Source organism: Lactuca saligna, chromosome 9, assembly GCF_052625555.1.
Source record: "Lactuca saligna cultivar CGN05327 chromosome 9, ASM5262555v1, whole genome shotgun sequence".
Classification (NCBI taxonomy): Eukaryota; Viridiplantae; Streptophyta; class Magnoliopsida; order Asterales; family Asteraceae; genus Lactuca; species Lactuca saligna.
In genome coordinates this window covers 31945871-31961794 of record NC_136425.1, presented here as the reverse complement: position 1 = coordinate 31961794, position 15924 = coordinate 31945871, and the positions used below count along the sequence as shown (strand labels likewise).

The 15924-nt window shown below is 32.1% G+C and overlaps 1 protein-coding gene across 1 annotated transcript; it reads left to right on the top strand.

The window, feature by feature from the left end:
- Positions 1–12560: 12560 nt before the first annotated feature.
- LOC145017288 (uncharacterized) lies at positions 12561–14993 on the top strand. The gene is made up of 3 exons (XM_078975345.1): positions 12561–12891; positions 13102–13203; positions 14402–14993. Exons 1-3 carry the CDS (start codon positions 12563–12565, stop codon positions 14925–14927), a joined length of 957 nt encoding a protein of 318 aa, XP_078831471.1. The 5' UTR covers positions 12561–12562; the 3' UTR covers positions 14928–14993.
- The last annotated feature ends 931 nt before the right edge of the window (positions 14994–15924 follow it).

The following is a 15924-nucleotide window of genomic DNA, read 5'->3' as shown; positions in this document are numbered from 1 at the left end:
TACTTACCTCTTCTCGAATTTTCGTATAATAAAAGGTACCACGCTTCAATCAAAATGCCACCATATGAAGCATTATATGATTGCAAATGTTGTACGTCATTATGTTGGCGAGACATAGGACAAAAGATCCTTGGAGGCCCTGAAATGATTCAAGACACCACCGACAAGATTCAAATTGTACGAGAAACAATGAAAGTGGCCCAAGATCGACATAAGTCCTATACAGAAAAGAGGAGACAACCCATAGAATTCCAGGTGGGTGATTTTGTAATGCTAAACGTATCCCCATGGAAAGGCATTATGCGATTTGGGAAGAAAGGAAAACTAAGCCCTAGATTTGTTGGTCCTTTCAAAATCATCCATAGAGTTGGTAAACAAGCATACCGCTTGGAATTGCCGGAAGATTTGGCAGGTATTCATGATGTGTTTCATGTGAGCTATCTGCGCAAATGCTTGAGCATCAATGATGAGACAGTTCCATTATCCAATGTGAAATGGGATAATAAGTTAAGATATGTAGAAGAGCCTGAAGAAATCGTGAATGAAAGAACAACTAATTTACATAATAAAGAAGTAGAGTTGGTGCTTGTCAAGTGGAAACACCATCAAGGACGAAACTATACTTGGGTAAATAAGAATGAGATAAGATCGAAATATCCCCATTTATTTTAATCGATGTAATTTTGGGGATGAAATCCTCAAAAAGAGGAGGTATTTGTAACATACACGTTCAGTTATCATGTATTGTAAATTATAAAAGTGAATAATATTACGAAATATTATGTAAATTTGAATGTTGAGTTCTACCAAATGGTTTTTACTAGAAATGAAGTAAAACTATGCTTAGAATCATTCAGAAAGTATTGGAAGTCTTATGAGATTCCAATCAAATGTCAAACGGTGAAATTTAAGGAAAATATAAAATTTGAAATAAGTAACATTTTATTATTGAAAGTTGTACATAATCTCGTTAGAAACATTTAGGCGAAAACCTCATTGAAATCCAAGTTATAACGAAGAAATTATGACCAATCGAAGATCCGAGACAAAACCAACACGGCGCCGAATGACGTAAAAAGTGAGTATTTGATAAACTACTTTTTAGCCTTAGTGATCTAAATGAAAGTCGTAGTATTCGTTAAGCTGATAAGTTCGATAAAAAAGAATGCTAAAATCTGACTTCTTATGAGGAAGTTATGACTTTTCTAAGTTTCAGCTTAGTAGTAGACAACTAAAAACTCGAATTTTAGATCAAGTAATTTTTAGTCGACACAACCTAAACGAGAATCAAAGGTCTCATCAATAGTAGTACAACGGTAAAAAGTCTGATGAAAACGGACGTCAAATGAAGAAATTGTGAATTTTTAACGGATTTTTCTGTCTCGGTCTGTTAAAAATAATAATATTAAAATTAAAGTCAAAATTAGCCGACAAAATCTAAACAAAAGTTGTAGATCATAATTTTACCTACGCGTGCATATAAAGAACGTCAAAAACGGATCCCGTATGCGAAAATTATGGATTTTAGAAGATTTAGGGACAATTTCCGAGCAATCTCGCAAGGATAAGGCCAATCTCGGTGAATAACCCGCTGAGTCCAATACGTGTTGTTGGCTGATTTGACTGAGGATGTGGTCCATTGGCCTTCGGATGCACCTCGAATCTGACTCCACCCTGTGTCCGAAGTGTTGGACCAATCAGAAGCATACACCTGTTCCGACCCTCGCATCCAAACCTCGCCCTTCTACTGCGTATACCGAGCCTCGCAGCTTCGTAGCCACCTGCCCCTTTCCTCTTGCTTCGGATCTGAGGCTCGCACCTATATAAAAGGTGCGATACCTCCCTGGTAAAATGTTAGAAAGTGCTCCTTTTCACCCCTAAACTCAAATTTCTACTATTTCAACTTCCCCCGAAGCCGCGATATTATTTTCAACACCCGAAACATGCCCCGAAGTTCCCGAAGACCCTGAAAAATTTATCTTTTCGGTTTTGAAGCTCAACGCTAGCAAGGCCTGGTTATCAAAAAACTTCCCGGTTTTCAACGAAGAAAGTCAATTATAGTAACGAAGTGCTGCCCAAATAACTACTTTAACCACCAGTTATTTCACAGTGAGTTTAATATATATGAACAATTGTATGCTATGTGTTATATGTGTTATGTGATTTTCAGTGTTATTATTCCTGGTTATTTTCCCATGTTAGTTTTTTATTCGCTATTTTTAATAGTAACGAAATACCTTTGACCATGTGATCGGTGAAAGGACTAGATTCACATTGGTAATGGTATGTAGCCTCTCACCATGTAGAACATGTCTCCGTAAGAGAATGATTTCTATTCCATGGTATTGGTAGAAGGTTAGACAGGGCTATAAGCCTGAAATCTTCCAAAATGTTAATTCGAAGTTGTATGTCTTCTATGCCATTTGGTCCAAAGCTTTATTGATGTATATCATTTATGGAAATTGTTATATCGCAGTGATTGTATATTTTGAATCAAATCAATGAATGATATGAAAAGTTTGTCACATGATTCACATATGTCTTTGTTGTTCCTTGTTCCACTTTGCTTCTGCCATATTGAAGTATATATATATATATGACATAACGTTAGATTGTATGTACTATTGAACTCACTAAGCGTCACCGCTTACCCTCTCAATATTTAACAAATTGAAAGAGATAAGTATCCAGTATAGTTATATACTAATAGAAGATTTTTTAATAGTTTTAAACTATTGTAATGATAGAATATTTTTGAATAATTTGAAACTATTGTATTGTGTACTCCCAAATGTATAAAAACAATAGAATCATGGGAAGTTATGTAAGATATAACACTTTGAAATAGTCGGTTTGTATATAGTAGTTTTTAATCACTTTATCAATATAAAATATTGTTTTTATTAATATGCATGTAGCATGTTTTGGAGTAACAATTGTCATATACGAAAGTGTGGGTCTTTCAATCATGGTATCAGAGCAGTAGTATAAGTAAACTAAATTCCATGGATTGGTATTTAGACTTAAATTATTGGAAGTTCAATATATGAACGGATTCATTGTAAGTATATGGATACAAACCATAGGAAATATTTAAGTAAAAGTATTAGGTAATGATAAACCCTAATGTTTTAAAATACAATGTTACTCCATATGGCAGAGCAATGCCTGAACAGGTTAGTAGCGATACACCCGAGGTTGGTGGAGGTCCTCAACCTGAGGAAGTGAATACTCCAGTATCTCCTCGTGAGCAGCGACTCTTGGGTAAACTTACCGGTGTTATTCGACAAACTCTCGAAGAACACAAAAAGAATGGTGATAAAGGAAAAGAGAGAGCCACTAGAGAATCTTCAAAATGAGAGGGGAAGCGTCCCTCGTTCAAAGATTTCAAGAGTAGTGGTGCTACAGAGTTTTTCGGTGTTCTTAATCCCATTGTTGTTCTTAGCCGGATCCAGAACACAGAGAAAGTGTTTCGTATTGCTCATGTGGATAATGAAGACAAGGCTAATTATGCTTCAGCAATGCTCATCGGAGAAGCCTTGGTCTAGTGGGAAGCCACATATGAAGCTCTCAACGGGTATTACCAAGACAATTTATCCTGGGAGATGTTTAAAACTCATTTGCTAGAGAAGTATTGTCCTCTAGACATGAGGAGGAAATTGGAGAAGGAATTCCTCGAGCTTAAACGGGGAGGAATGACTGTTAATGAGTATGAAACTCAATTTAATCAAAGATCAAGGTTTTCTACAAAGTATATTCCAATTGAAGACGAGAAGATTCAGTTATTCATGGAGGGACTACGACACGAAATCCACGATTTCTTTGCCAATCAAGAAGTTTTGTCATTCGATAAATCCGTTGAGTATGCTAGAAGACGCGATCATGACTTAGAAATACATGGTGAAACTTTTACTGTTCTGAAGCATCCACGTACTGAAAGAATTGTTCTTGTTCCTTCTTTTCTACCAGCTCAATCTGTTCGGACTGAACCTGGTAATCAAGTGCAAACTCAAAATGCCTCTCGTGGACGTGTTAGATCACAATCTTTTTCTATTCAATCGCCTTCATGTCGTGTTTGTGGAAGGAATCATCTGGGCCAATGCAAAATAGACAAGGAATCTGTTGTCTGTTATGGATGTGGAGAAAAGGGTCATATAAAGCCATCTTTTCCGAGAAAGGATGTTACTTGCTATGCATGTGGTATTACTGACCATAAGAAGCGTTTTTGCCCCACTCTTACTAGTCAGATGACGGGAAGTCAATCTTCTGTTCAACAAATGGAGAGAAGCCAAGCCCCTGTTTAACAATCAAAGGGTACTCCAACTAAAAAACAGGAGGTGCCAAAAGCTAAGGGTCATACATTATAGATTACCTCAGAGGAAGCGCGGGAGGACCTAAATGTTGTGACGGGTACATTTCTTGTCAAGTTTAGACCTGCTCACATCTTATTTGATTCTGGTGCCTCAGATTCTTTTGTGTCTTATGAATTTGCGCATTCCTTTCAAATTTCTTGCTATGTACTTGCGCAACCATTTCACGTAGATACCGCGGGAAGTATATCATTACTTGCTGATAAAGTCTATAAGGATTGTGTTATAGAAATTGAAGGATGTAATTTTCTTGCTAACCTGATCCCTATCTCCTTGCCCAACTTAGACATTATTCTCGATATGGATTGGTTATCAAAGAACCACGTAGAACTCTTGTGATATGAAAATATAGTACGTATTCCTATTGAAGGGGAGAATCCTATCTATGTCTACGGTGAGCAAAGAATCTTAAAAATAATCTATTTCCTCAAAGCTCGTAAATTCCTATCGAATAGATGTTCTATGTATCTGGCCTATAGAGTTGATGTCTCAAAAGAGGAGAAGAAAACGGTAAATGATGTTCCCATTGTTAATGAATATCCTGATGTTTTCCTCGATGACTTGCCTGGACTTCCTCCAGACGGGCAAGTAGAATTCCGAATTGACCTTGTGCCTGGTGTTGCTCTGATTGCAAAGACTCCTTATCGTCTCGTGCCAACAGAGATGAAAGAAATGATGATCCAACTGCAGGAATTACTTGAAAAAAGCTTTATCCGACCGAGTACCTCTCCCTGGTGTGCTCCGGTATTGTTTGTCAAGAAAAAAGACGGATCGATGCGAATGTACATTGATTATCGTGAGCTGAATAAGGTGACCATCAAGAACAAGTACCCACTACCTCGCATTCTTGATTTATTTGATCAACATCAGGGTGTAGCTATTTCTCGAAGATTGATTTAAGATCTGGCTATCATTAGTTGAAAGTTCACGAGCAGGATGTACCGAAGACTACTTTTCGTACTCGATACGGGCATTATGAATTCCTTGTTATATCGTTTGGTTTAACAAATGCTCCTGCTGTATTCATGGATTTGATGAATCGGGTATGCCGCCCAATGCTCGATAAATCTGTCATCGTATTCATTGACAATATTCTAATCTACTCCAAGTTTGAAGCTGATCATGCCATTCATATTCGCGCGGTATTAGAACTTCTTCGAAAGGAGAAACTATATGCTAAATTCTCGAAATGTGAATTTTGGCTTCGCCAAGTTCAATTTCTCGGCCATGTTATTTCTAGTGATGGATCCGTAAAGCCTAATAAAGCATCGAGAAGCCCACTAAGCCCAAATCCTATCAAACCGCAACCGTAATGAGCTCCAAAACCCTGCAAAATATCTCATGCAAAATAGAAAGTACCCGACATGATCCATGATAAAGAAAATAAAGAATATACAATGCAAAACTAATAAAAAGAGCTAAAAATACTAAAACAAACTAATAAAAATAAGGAAATAAAATAAGCTATCACCCCCACCATTCCTTTACCACTCCAAAAGTTTACGTTTTAAACTTCATATTTTGAAAATTTGGTGAGTTACAACCCTAAAAGTTTACGTTTTAAACTTCATATTTTGATACTAGATAAGAATACACATACATATTTATATAAAGAACTCTATGAATATTTTCAAACAAACCAAGTAAACTATAAACAGTATATTTTGACAGCTACACAACCATACGATAATTTTCAGAGGACACATATAATTACTCAAAAGTAAAATTTTTAATATTACGAGAAAAAGGGAATCATAGTTTACGTAAATCTGTTAATGCTCTTGTGAGGCGTTCCTTCACCATACCTACCTAGCGTACACCTTAAGTCCTGCATTATAACCAGAGTCTCCTTAAGGGGGAGCAAGATCGTTGTGTATAGATCTATACTGGATTGACAACCCCACACCTCAATTGTTCACTACAGTTAGACTGACAAGTCTAGGGTGACAAAAGTCTACCAATTCTGACGCCTGAAGAACGTCGTTCAGGCATATCCATCATATCAAGCATGGTTATAATAACTCATATAGGGATTAGCGAAACTACTTGGTTTACGTGAAGCATACACTTCATTAGTTTTATAAAAAGAAATAAAACTACATATTATATGCAGTACAACATTTAATTACATTTTGGTCTTAAGGTTTAAGACTACAATTCACCTTTAAGAAAATATTGGATTTTATGGAAACATACATTATTACTTTACAAGGAAAATATACAAAGGAATTACATACAATTACAATTCATAATTAAGAAAATATTGGATTTTCTTGAAATGTACATTATTACTTTACAAGGAAAAGATACAAAGGAATTACATACGATTACAATTCACCTTTAAGAAAATATTGGATTTTTTGGAAAATACATTATTACTTTACAAGAAAAAGATACAAAGGAATTACATACAATTACAGTTCCTATTAAATAAAATATCGGATTTTCTGGAAGTATACAAAACCATTTTTCGCAAAACAGTTACAAACACTTTTCATAAAAAACGCTTATGAACTCACCCACTTTATAGTTGATGCTTTTTAAAATGACTTGTATTCTCAGGGAACCAGTAAGTAGGTACTTAAGTCTTTGAGAACCGGATTGCTGCATTATGGAGATTATTACTTTTCAGTCACTTGTGTTGAACTTATGAATAAATACAGTATGTAAACAATGTAAGTTTGTATTCTCAATGTATGCTACTTGGGTTGTTATGTTTCATTTATATTCAACTTTTATGATACTGTATATATGAAGTCACTCCGTCCGCCCCAAGATGTTTCTGCCGTTTTGGTTTAGGGGTGTGACTCCACCACCCCATGTGATTAAATTCATATAATTACAAAATTCATATGTGATTATATGTATTTAGTCACATAAATTACATGTGATTAAATACATATAATCACATATGATTATATCTATCTACTCACATATGATTTATATAGATAAGATTCGTTATCATGTTCGTCATTCAATAATTTTTCTCATGGATTTAATCATATATGATTATATAATATATAATCACATATGATTAATGCAGACAAATATTTGTTTTTGCGTTTTTGATTCAATCGTTGTTATAGTGTATATAAATATCTAATCATATATGATTCATATAGAAAATATTCAATTTTGTCCTTATAAAACATATATTTTTAGATACATATAATCACATATGATAAAATGTATTTAATCACATATGATTAAAGTTGCTAAAGAACAACTAGTGAGTCAAGAACATGAAAATGAATCTTGTCGTCATAAATCATATGTGAATAGAATCATATAATCACATGTGATTATATGTATCCAATCACATATGATTTATGTGGAAAATATTAATTTTTGCATTTTTATTCAATAGTTATTCTCACATATTTAATCAAATGTGATTGTGAGTATTTAATCGTATATGATTATTGCAAACAAAGATTCATTTTCACATTCTTGATTAAATAGTTCTTGTGTATATAGTTAACATGTGACTAGATGTATTTAATAATATATGATTTATATAGACAACATTCATTTCTATGTTTTGCATTCAATAATTTTTCTCATCTATATAATCATATATGATTATATGTATTTAATCACATATGATTAATGTGGACAATTTTTTTTTGTGTGTTTTTGATTCAATAGTTGTTCTTGTGTGTATAACCATATATGAATATATGTATGTAATCAATTATGATTTATATAGACAATATTTTTTGTCCATATAAATCATTTGTGACTAGATACATATAATCACATGTGATTAAATGTATTTAATCACATATGATTAAAGTCGACAAAGATCATTTATTGAATCGAGAACGCAATAATGAATCTTAGCCACATAAATCATATGCGATTAGATACATATAATCACATGTAATTATTTAATCATATATGATTTATTTGGACAATATTTATTTTTGTGGTTTCGATTCAATAATTTGTTTTATGTATTTAATTACATGTGATTATATGTAGTTAGTCACATATGATTTATATGGACAAGATTTGTTTTCACATCCTTGGTTTAATAGTTGTTCCCGTGTATATAATTACATGTGGTTATATGTATCTAATCATACATGATTTCTATAGATAAAATTCATTTTTTCCAAAAAAAATCATATGTAATTAGATACATATAATCACAAGTGATTAAATGTATCTAACCTCATATGATTAAAGTGGACAAAGAAAAATTATTGAATCGTGGATGCAAAAATGAATATTGTCCAGATAAACTATAAGCGATAGGATACACATAATCACATATGATTATATATATTTAATCACATATGATTTTATATGGACAATGTTTATTTTCACGTTTTTGATTCAGTAATTGGTCTCGTGTATTTAACCATATGTGATGATATGTATTTAATCCCATATGATTTATGTACAAAAGATTGCGTTCTTGATTCAATAGTTGTTATTGTGTATATAATCACATATTATTATATGTATCTAATCACATATTATTTATATGTATAAGACTCGTTTTTGTCCATATAAATCAAATGTGATTAGATACATATAATCAAATGTGACTAAATATATGAGAAAATTTATTGAATTGAATATGTGAAAATAAATCTTGTACGTATAAATCATATATGTTTAGATAAATATAATAGCATGCGATTATATGTATTTTATCACATATAATATGATTTATGTGGATAATAAAATGATGAGATTTTTTACCGATGAGATTTTTTCAACCTAGTCAATATTTTTTCAATTCACTTTAGTTATCGCAGTTAGCCTACCCCAAAACTACGCAACTTTACATGTTTAAAAAAATTCATAGACTATCTAGATTTTTAAAGTTGTAAAAATTGTGGTTAATTATGGTATTTTTGAAATCTAGAGCTATTTAAAAATTTGATTATTAGATTAATTCTAATTAGTTATATTTCTTAAAATTAAGTTGTTAAGAATTATTTGAAAACTTTTAAATGTATCTTTTTTTAGTCTTGCTTTTAGTCGTAGAATAAAGGTTAAAGAATTGTTGCTTTTACTCTTGGTGTTGATATCACCTTACACGCCAACCTATAATCAGATATTTTAATCGTTCCAGAAACCAAAGAACATATATTTTTCTTTATGAATATAAAATAAAAACAAAAATCACTTGCCAAAATTTTTGCAAGTTTAGCTCCAAGAAAAATGAAACCGCCTACTTTTCTGAATTTCCCTTAGAAGCCACCACTGAGCTTGATCTAACTCTTGATCTCTTAAACACTACTCTCCATTCACATCTCCATTTGATGACATCGACACCATTACCAATTGGATTCACATCGAGAGGAGGACGTCATTCGACACCTCCACAACTCAGAAGCTCATCACTAGGCACCGATCCACAACAATGAAATCGTACCTTCAGTCACTTTCCGACTGCGTCTCTAATATCATTCGAGGATTTGATCTGGTGAACTACGAGAAGGTCAGGTGGATTAGAAGTACACTTGGATCGATGACATAGATCAAAAACTATGAGTAAGATCTTTTAAATCGGAAGTACAACTTGACAACGATGATTATAGGTGCGAAGAAAAAGGATAAGACCAATAAATAGGCGGCAAAGTCAGATTTGATGACTAGTGAAACGACGATGATTCTTTGATTTCTGGTAAAAGCTTAAATCTAATAGTGTTGTCGGCAGATTTGATGGCAGTGCCGGCGAACGCCTGTGAAATTATATCTTTTTGCCTTCTTTAGATCCGGTGAAAGGAGATCGGGAAAACCTTCTGCCTTAGATCTGGTAGAATCTAGCTCAAGTGGGAAAGCTTTTCACTAGAAAGAGAGTCTGATTGAATTGGTTTAGGGAGATGAGATACGGGAGAGAGGTTGTTTCCGACGGGGAGGAGTAGAGGTAGAGATACTAGATCTAGAGAGTGAAAAGGCAATTGTTCAGTGGTTTCAATGTTTCCAGCTTCCTGACGATGATACGATGGTGATCGACGACAATACGACAGTTATCTGGTGGTTTCAACAATGTTCCCTTAAAAAAGAAAGTGTACTAGTTGGAATAGTCGTGTAGTGTTGGGGGTAGATGGGATACAATATTTTTATTTGTTTGAAATTTATGGTCCAAATTTGTTTTAAATGTTCACTCAATAAAAAATGTTCTCATTTGAACACACACACACATATATGTGTGTGTGTGTGTGTGTGTATATATATATATATATATATATATATATATATATATATATACTTCAATTATTTTATTATAACTAATTATTGTGTGAATATATGAATGATTGTGGGGCAATCATTTTACTTATTTTAAGAAAATGATTTACCTATATTATCAAATAAAAGAAAAATAGAATAATACCATTTAATTAAAAGAAGGGTAATATTGTACATTTACTTTGCCTTAAAATTAGGAAACCCAAATTTAAAAAAACAAATTTTCAGATTTTAATGGATCTTTGATTATCTTAATTTTTGAATTTTGATTTTTTTTAATTAATTTAGTTTAAATAATTCTAACATAATTTTTAATCATACTCAGTTTTATTCTGTCAGAATGACATTCTTTTTATAATTATATTTTATGAAAATGCAAGTCATAAACTAATAAAGAGATTTACTTCTCGCAGAATAAACAAATTTTTAGATACAAGTTAAATTTTTTCTATTACATCCTTGAAAAAATAAAAAACTTTATATTTTATTCTATAATAACGAAACACTCCCTAATAACAAAGAAATATAATATGTAGATTATTCTATTGGAATATACTATCATATATACTCTTATCATTCTATTATAAATTAATCTAACAAAATAAGACAATGGGTAGTGCATTTTTATGGAAGATCGGTGACCATTGAGGATTGTTCATGTCTATCCCACACACATTCATCCAACCTTCGGGTCATTGATCATCATGTACTTCATTCATTCTATGAGAATAACTGTCATGAAATTGAATTATGTAAGAATAAAACTATGTGAGAATACTTTCATACGACAAAAATAAAACAAAATTTAGTAATTCTAAGAGAACTCATACTCATGTTAAAATCAAGTAACACAAATAACGAACTCATAAATTATTTTTGTGTTCTTCAAGAATTTAAACATCAAGTTCTCTTTCAGGCATTTCTACAAACACCTGGTGTGCAATATTCTCATAGAATTAGTTTTGTGTTTTTTAAGATTTTTGAACCGCCATGACTTGTTAGAATCACATAATTACTGTTCATGAGAAATATTTCCACGAAAAAATAAAAAAAAAGAAGATGAAAATACTTGCAAAATCAGAACATGAAAATACGAGAAATCTTACCATGTATTTCGATCCAGGGAGAAATTCAAGAGGTAGAATGGAAGTGATTTGGAAGAATCAGAATCGGAAAGGTGATTCAGATAAAAGGCAGGTAAAATTGAAGGGCAACGAGATAAAAAAAAACCCCGACTTTTTAAGCTTATTTAATGATCTGAATCAGAAGCATGATGATCTAATGCCATGTACAAATGAACTAAAAATGATTTCATAAAAAAAAAGGAGAAACACGATCTCTATTAAGAAAAGTCGATTACCTGAATCTGCCGGAGTCGATGGTAGAGGAGTGTGTACGAGAGGGAGATGAGAGAGAAAAGGTTGGGGGCGACCATGAATAGAAGAGAAGAAGAAAGAGTCGGACGTGACGATATATATATTAGAAACTTGGTTTTAAAACTGATATTCCTAAATTAAAGGGACATTAATTGATTTATATATTTACCGTAATTAATTAAATGTAAGATTATATATTTATCCTTTTGAAATGACTGACCTATATTGATTTATACATTCACACATTAAATAATACATGAACCTAGCTCTCTCTCTTTCTATCTCTCTCTCTCTCTCTCTCTCTCTATATATATATATATATATATATATATATATATATATATATATTCAATATTTGACATCATACTACTACGTCATAGTATAAACGTCATACTTTTCCTTCACACGACTCACCCTTTAGCGCGTGTACTGCCCTCTCACTGACCAATAGGAGGACAATCAGTGAGGTGCGTGATTGTCAAATTCCCGTTCTAAGAAGCTTCAAGAGTTGTTTACACTTTACACCTTTCATGTCTTTATCTTATAGTTTTTTTTTTTTCATAGATATTATAAAATCCCCATTTTCCCGTAGATAAATATCGAAAGATGTGTTGTTATAGGGTCTACTTCTCGCAAGAACATCAGAATACAAAAAATCGTATGGATTCTTGCTCTTGGCCGGAGGGTTCACCAAGTTGTCGGAGCAAAGCCATTAAAGAGCTTATACAGTTGCCAGAAAGCTCCTATTGTGTAGAAGATCAAGCCTTGGAAATGTTCGGCAACACCCTTTCATTCATGAGTAGTTACAGCGTCAACAAGGTCTCTAAGATCCCGATAAATAATATACGTTCTTCTAATTGTTTGGATGATCGGAAAGCAATAGCCAAGGACAAAATGGTTAAAACAGTGAAAAATAGTAGAGGCTGCTATATCAGGTATGTTTAAAGTTTAACCATGATGTCTAAAAATGGTTTTGAATATGATACGTTTGCTTTCTTTATTCTCATGTTTACATTTTAATAATTCATATTTTGCAAGTTGGAGTATATGGAAGTGACAAGTTGTCAAGCATACCGTCCACTTTTGTCGTTAGCATACATGTATCATCAATACTAATATATTCATTGTTGTTTGGCCATATGTAGAAAGCGATCATGGACATCCACAAAAGTAACTTCTTTGATTGATGATGGACATGTATGGAGAAAATATGGTCAAAAGGAGATCATCAATGCAAAACACAAAAGGTTCGGTTTTTGCTTTTTTTTTTTTTTTTTTTTTTTTTTTTTTTTTTTTTTTGAAGTAGAAAACTTTAAATAGAAAACGGAAAAAGACATTGCGCATCTATATTTGAAGAGCATATATAGATAACTCACTAAAATTCAAATATTTACATCTCAATAAAACACTATATATTATTGTGATTAAGTTAACCGATAACAACAAAGTTATTTTAGTTATTATATTACAACTAGGATGCATGTATTTGCACATATAACAAAACTATTGATAATAATTTTCTTTTACAATTGGGGTAAAGAAAACAATGCATCCTTTTTTGAAGGAAAATACATACATAATTTGTTTAAAGTCAAATACATACATGTCAACAAAATATTATTATGCATATTAAGTTAACTGAGAACAACAAAATTTGATTATTATATTTCAATTGGGGCGCCGAATTCGTATATATAATGAAACTATTTATAATAAATTTCTTTTACAATTGGGATTTAGAAAACGTTGCATTTTTATTTATTTATTTAATTTTTTTTAAACACATACATAACTAATTAGTTTAAAATCAAATATATACATCTCAACAAAATACTATATACATACTGATTAAGTTAAAGCTAATTGAAAACAACAAGATTGTATTTAATATAATTACAACTAGGACGTATACCTTGATATAACTAAACTATTGGTAAGAAATTTCTTTTATAACTGGGGTTTTCGAAATTGCATCTTTTTTTTTATGAAGAACATAGATAGCTAATTCGTTTAAAGTTAAATATACACCTCTCAACAAAATACTATCATACTGATTAAGTTAACTGAAAACAAGAAGATTTTATTTATTATATTACAACGGAGGCGTGTTTGTATATATGACAAAACTATTGATAATAAATTTCTTTTACATCTGGGGTTTAGATAACGTTGTATCTTTTTTTTTCGAAGTGTATGCATAGCTAATCCGTTATAAAGTTAAATATATAGATCTTAACAAAATACTATTATACTGATTAAGTTAATTGAATACAAGAAGATTTGACTATTATATTTTAACTGTGAGTCGTTTATTCTATATAGAATAAAACTATCGATGATAAATTTCTTTTATGTTTCTAGGACCACACATACGTAAAAGATCAATCTTTTGCCAATTAAATTTATTACAAGAACTCATTTCTACATGTTTCTTGGTGTATGTAGAAACTATTATAGGTGTACACACAAATTTGACCAAGGATGTCAAGCAACCAAACAAGTTCAGCAGACCGAACATGAGCCTACAAAGTATAAGATAACTTACAACCGACACCACACTTGCAATAATTTCCTAAGTACCCCTCAAATGATTTATGATTCCATAAACCTTGAGGATACATCAATCCTTCTTAGTTTCGAATCAAATGGGCTTGTTGACAAGGAGCAAGTAGGCTCCCATTTTCCATCATATATGCACGATAAGTCAAAGGAGGCTTTGTCATTTTCTGAATTGACAGATAACCAACCATTGTTATTTGATTTTAGTCTACCATCTAACCTTATCGTGTCTGATCACTCAGCACATTCTTTAATGTCGACAAGGCTAGCACATGGAGATGTGATCTCAAAAGAGGTGTATTCACCAATTTTTGAGATGGACCAGATATTTGAAACTATTGATTATAGTGAAAATCCATTTGATTTGGCTCATTGTGAGCTCATTAGTTTAAATTATTCATATAACGTATAGCCTCTTTACATAGAACATAAAAAATGTAAATTTGTTGTATGAAATGATCAGTTATTTTGTGAGTTAGTTTGAGTTTGATTAATCCATGTACAATCGATTGCATGTTTAAATACGACCCACTAAAAATATACAGAAATATCTATTAAAAGTTATTGGGTTTATCAAACATCACCCACGAATCCTCATTAATGTTGGAGAAATTGTGTTAATTAAGCTTTTCTAAGAATTATCCTATTTGTCCGCACATTAACAGATCATAGATCCCGATTATATATTGTCACTTAGAAAATTCAAGTAACCAAATAATTCACATCGCAAAATATGCTTCGTAGAAGTTATGTTAATCCAATCACGATCACACATACGACTCTCCTTAAAGGTAGTCATTTTGGGTTTTTTGGTTTTTATAACAACAGTTTGGGTTTTGTGGTCTTATAAGAGTCTTATCGAAACACTATTATTTTCGTAATGTTATCGTTTGTCTTTAAATGGTTTAATTATAGAAATGTTAAGGCCATTTACTGTTGAACTGTATGGGTTAAAAACCGGATTGTAATTTTGTAATGTTCCTTTTGCTAGCATAAAGCTACCTTTTTTTTTTTTTTTTTTTTTTTTTTTAATAATAATTATAATCTTTTCTTTTTCCAAAAAAAAGGCTGTCATTTTGGTGCATTCATAAAAACCAAATATGTCAAACTTTTTGCACAAACCTGTAAATCTGATCGAATTTGGCCATCCAATGAAAGTAACCAAACGAAGGAAGAAAACTGCAATTTCCCACTAGTGTTTGACCTTCAACCACAATCTTTTATTCGTATTACAATTGCAGAAATATGGGTACCCGTTTCAGTACGTTGTTGACTCATCAAAACAGGTCTAAAAGCAAATACAGATTCATTCCATGTGGGTAGGGCCAAGGCAAAGGGAGTTCAAACTCTGTGGTCGAATAGGGCTACCAAAACATAGGGACATTTTAATATGTTTACCTAGTGTGTTA

Excerpts from the sequence above, each read along its gene's own strand:
- LOC145017288 (XM_078975345.1), top strand. The coding sequence starts at position 12,563 with ATGTGTTGTTATAGGGTCTACTTCTCGCAAGAACATCAGAATACAAAA. Across the intron at positions 12,892-13,101 it reads AGTAGAGGCTGCTATATCAG|AAAGCGATCATGGACATCCA; the intron begins GTATGTTTAAAG and ends GGCCATATGTAG. Across the intron at positions 13,204-14,401 it reads ATCAATGCAAAACACAAAAG|AAACTATTATAGGTGTACAC; the intron begins GTTCGGTTTTTG and ends TGGTGTATGTAG.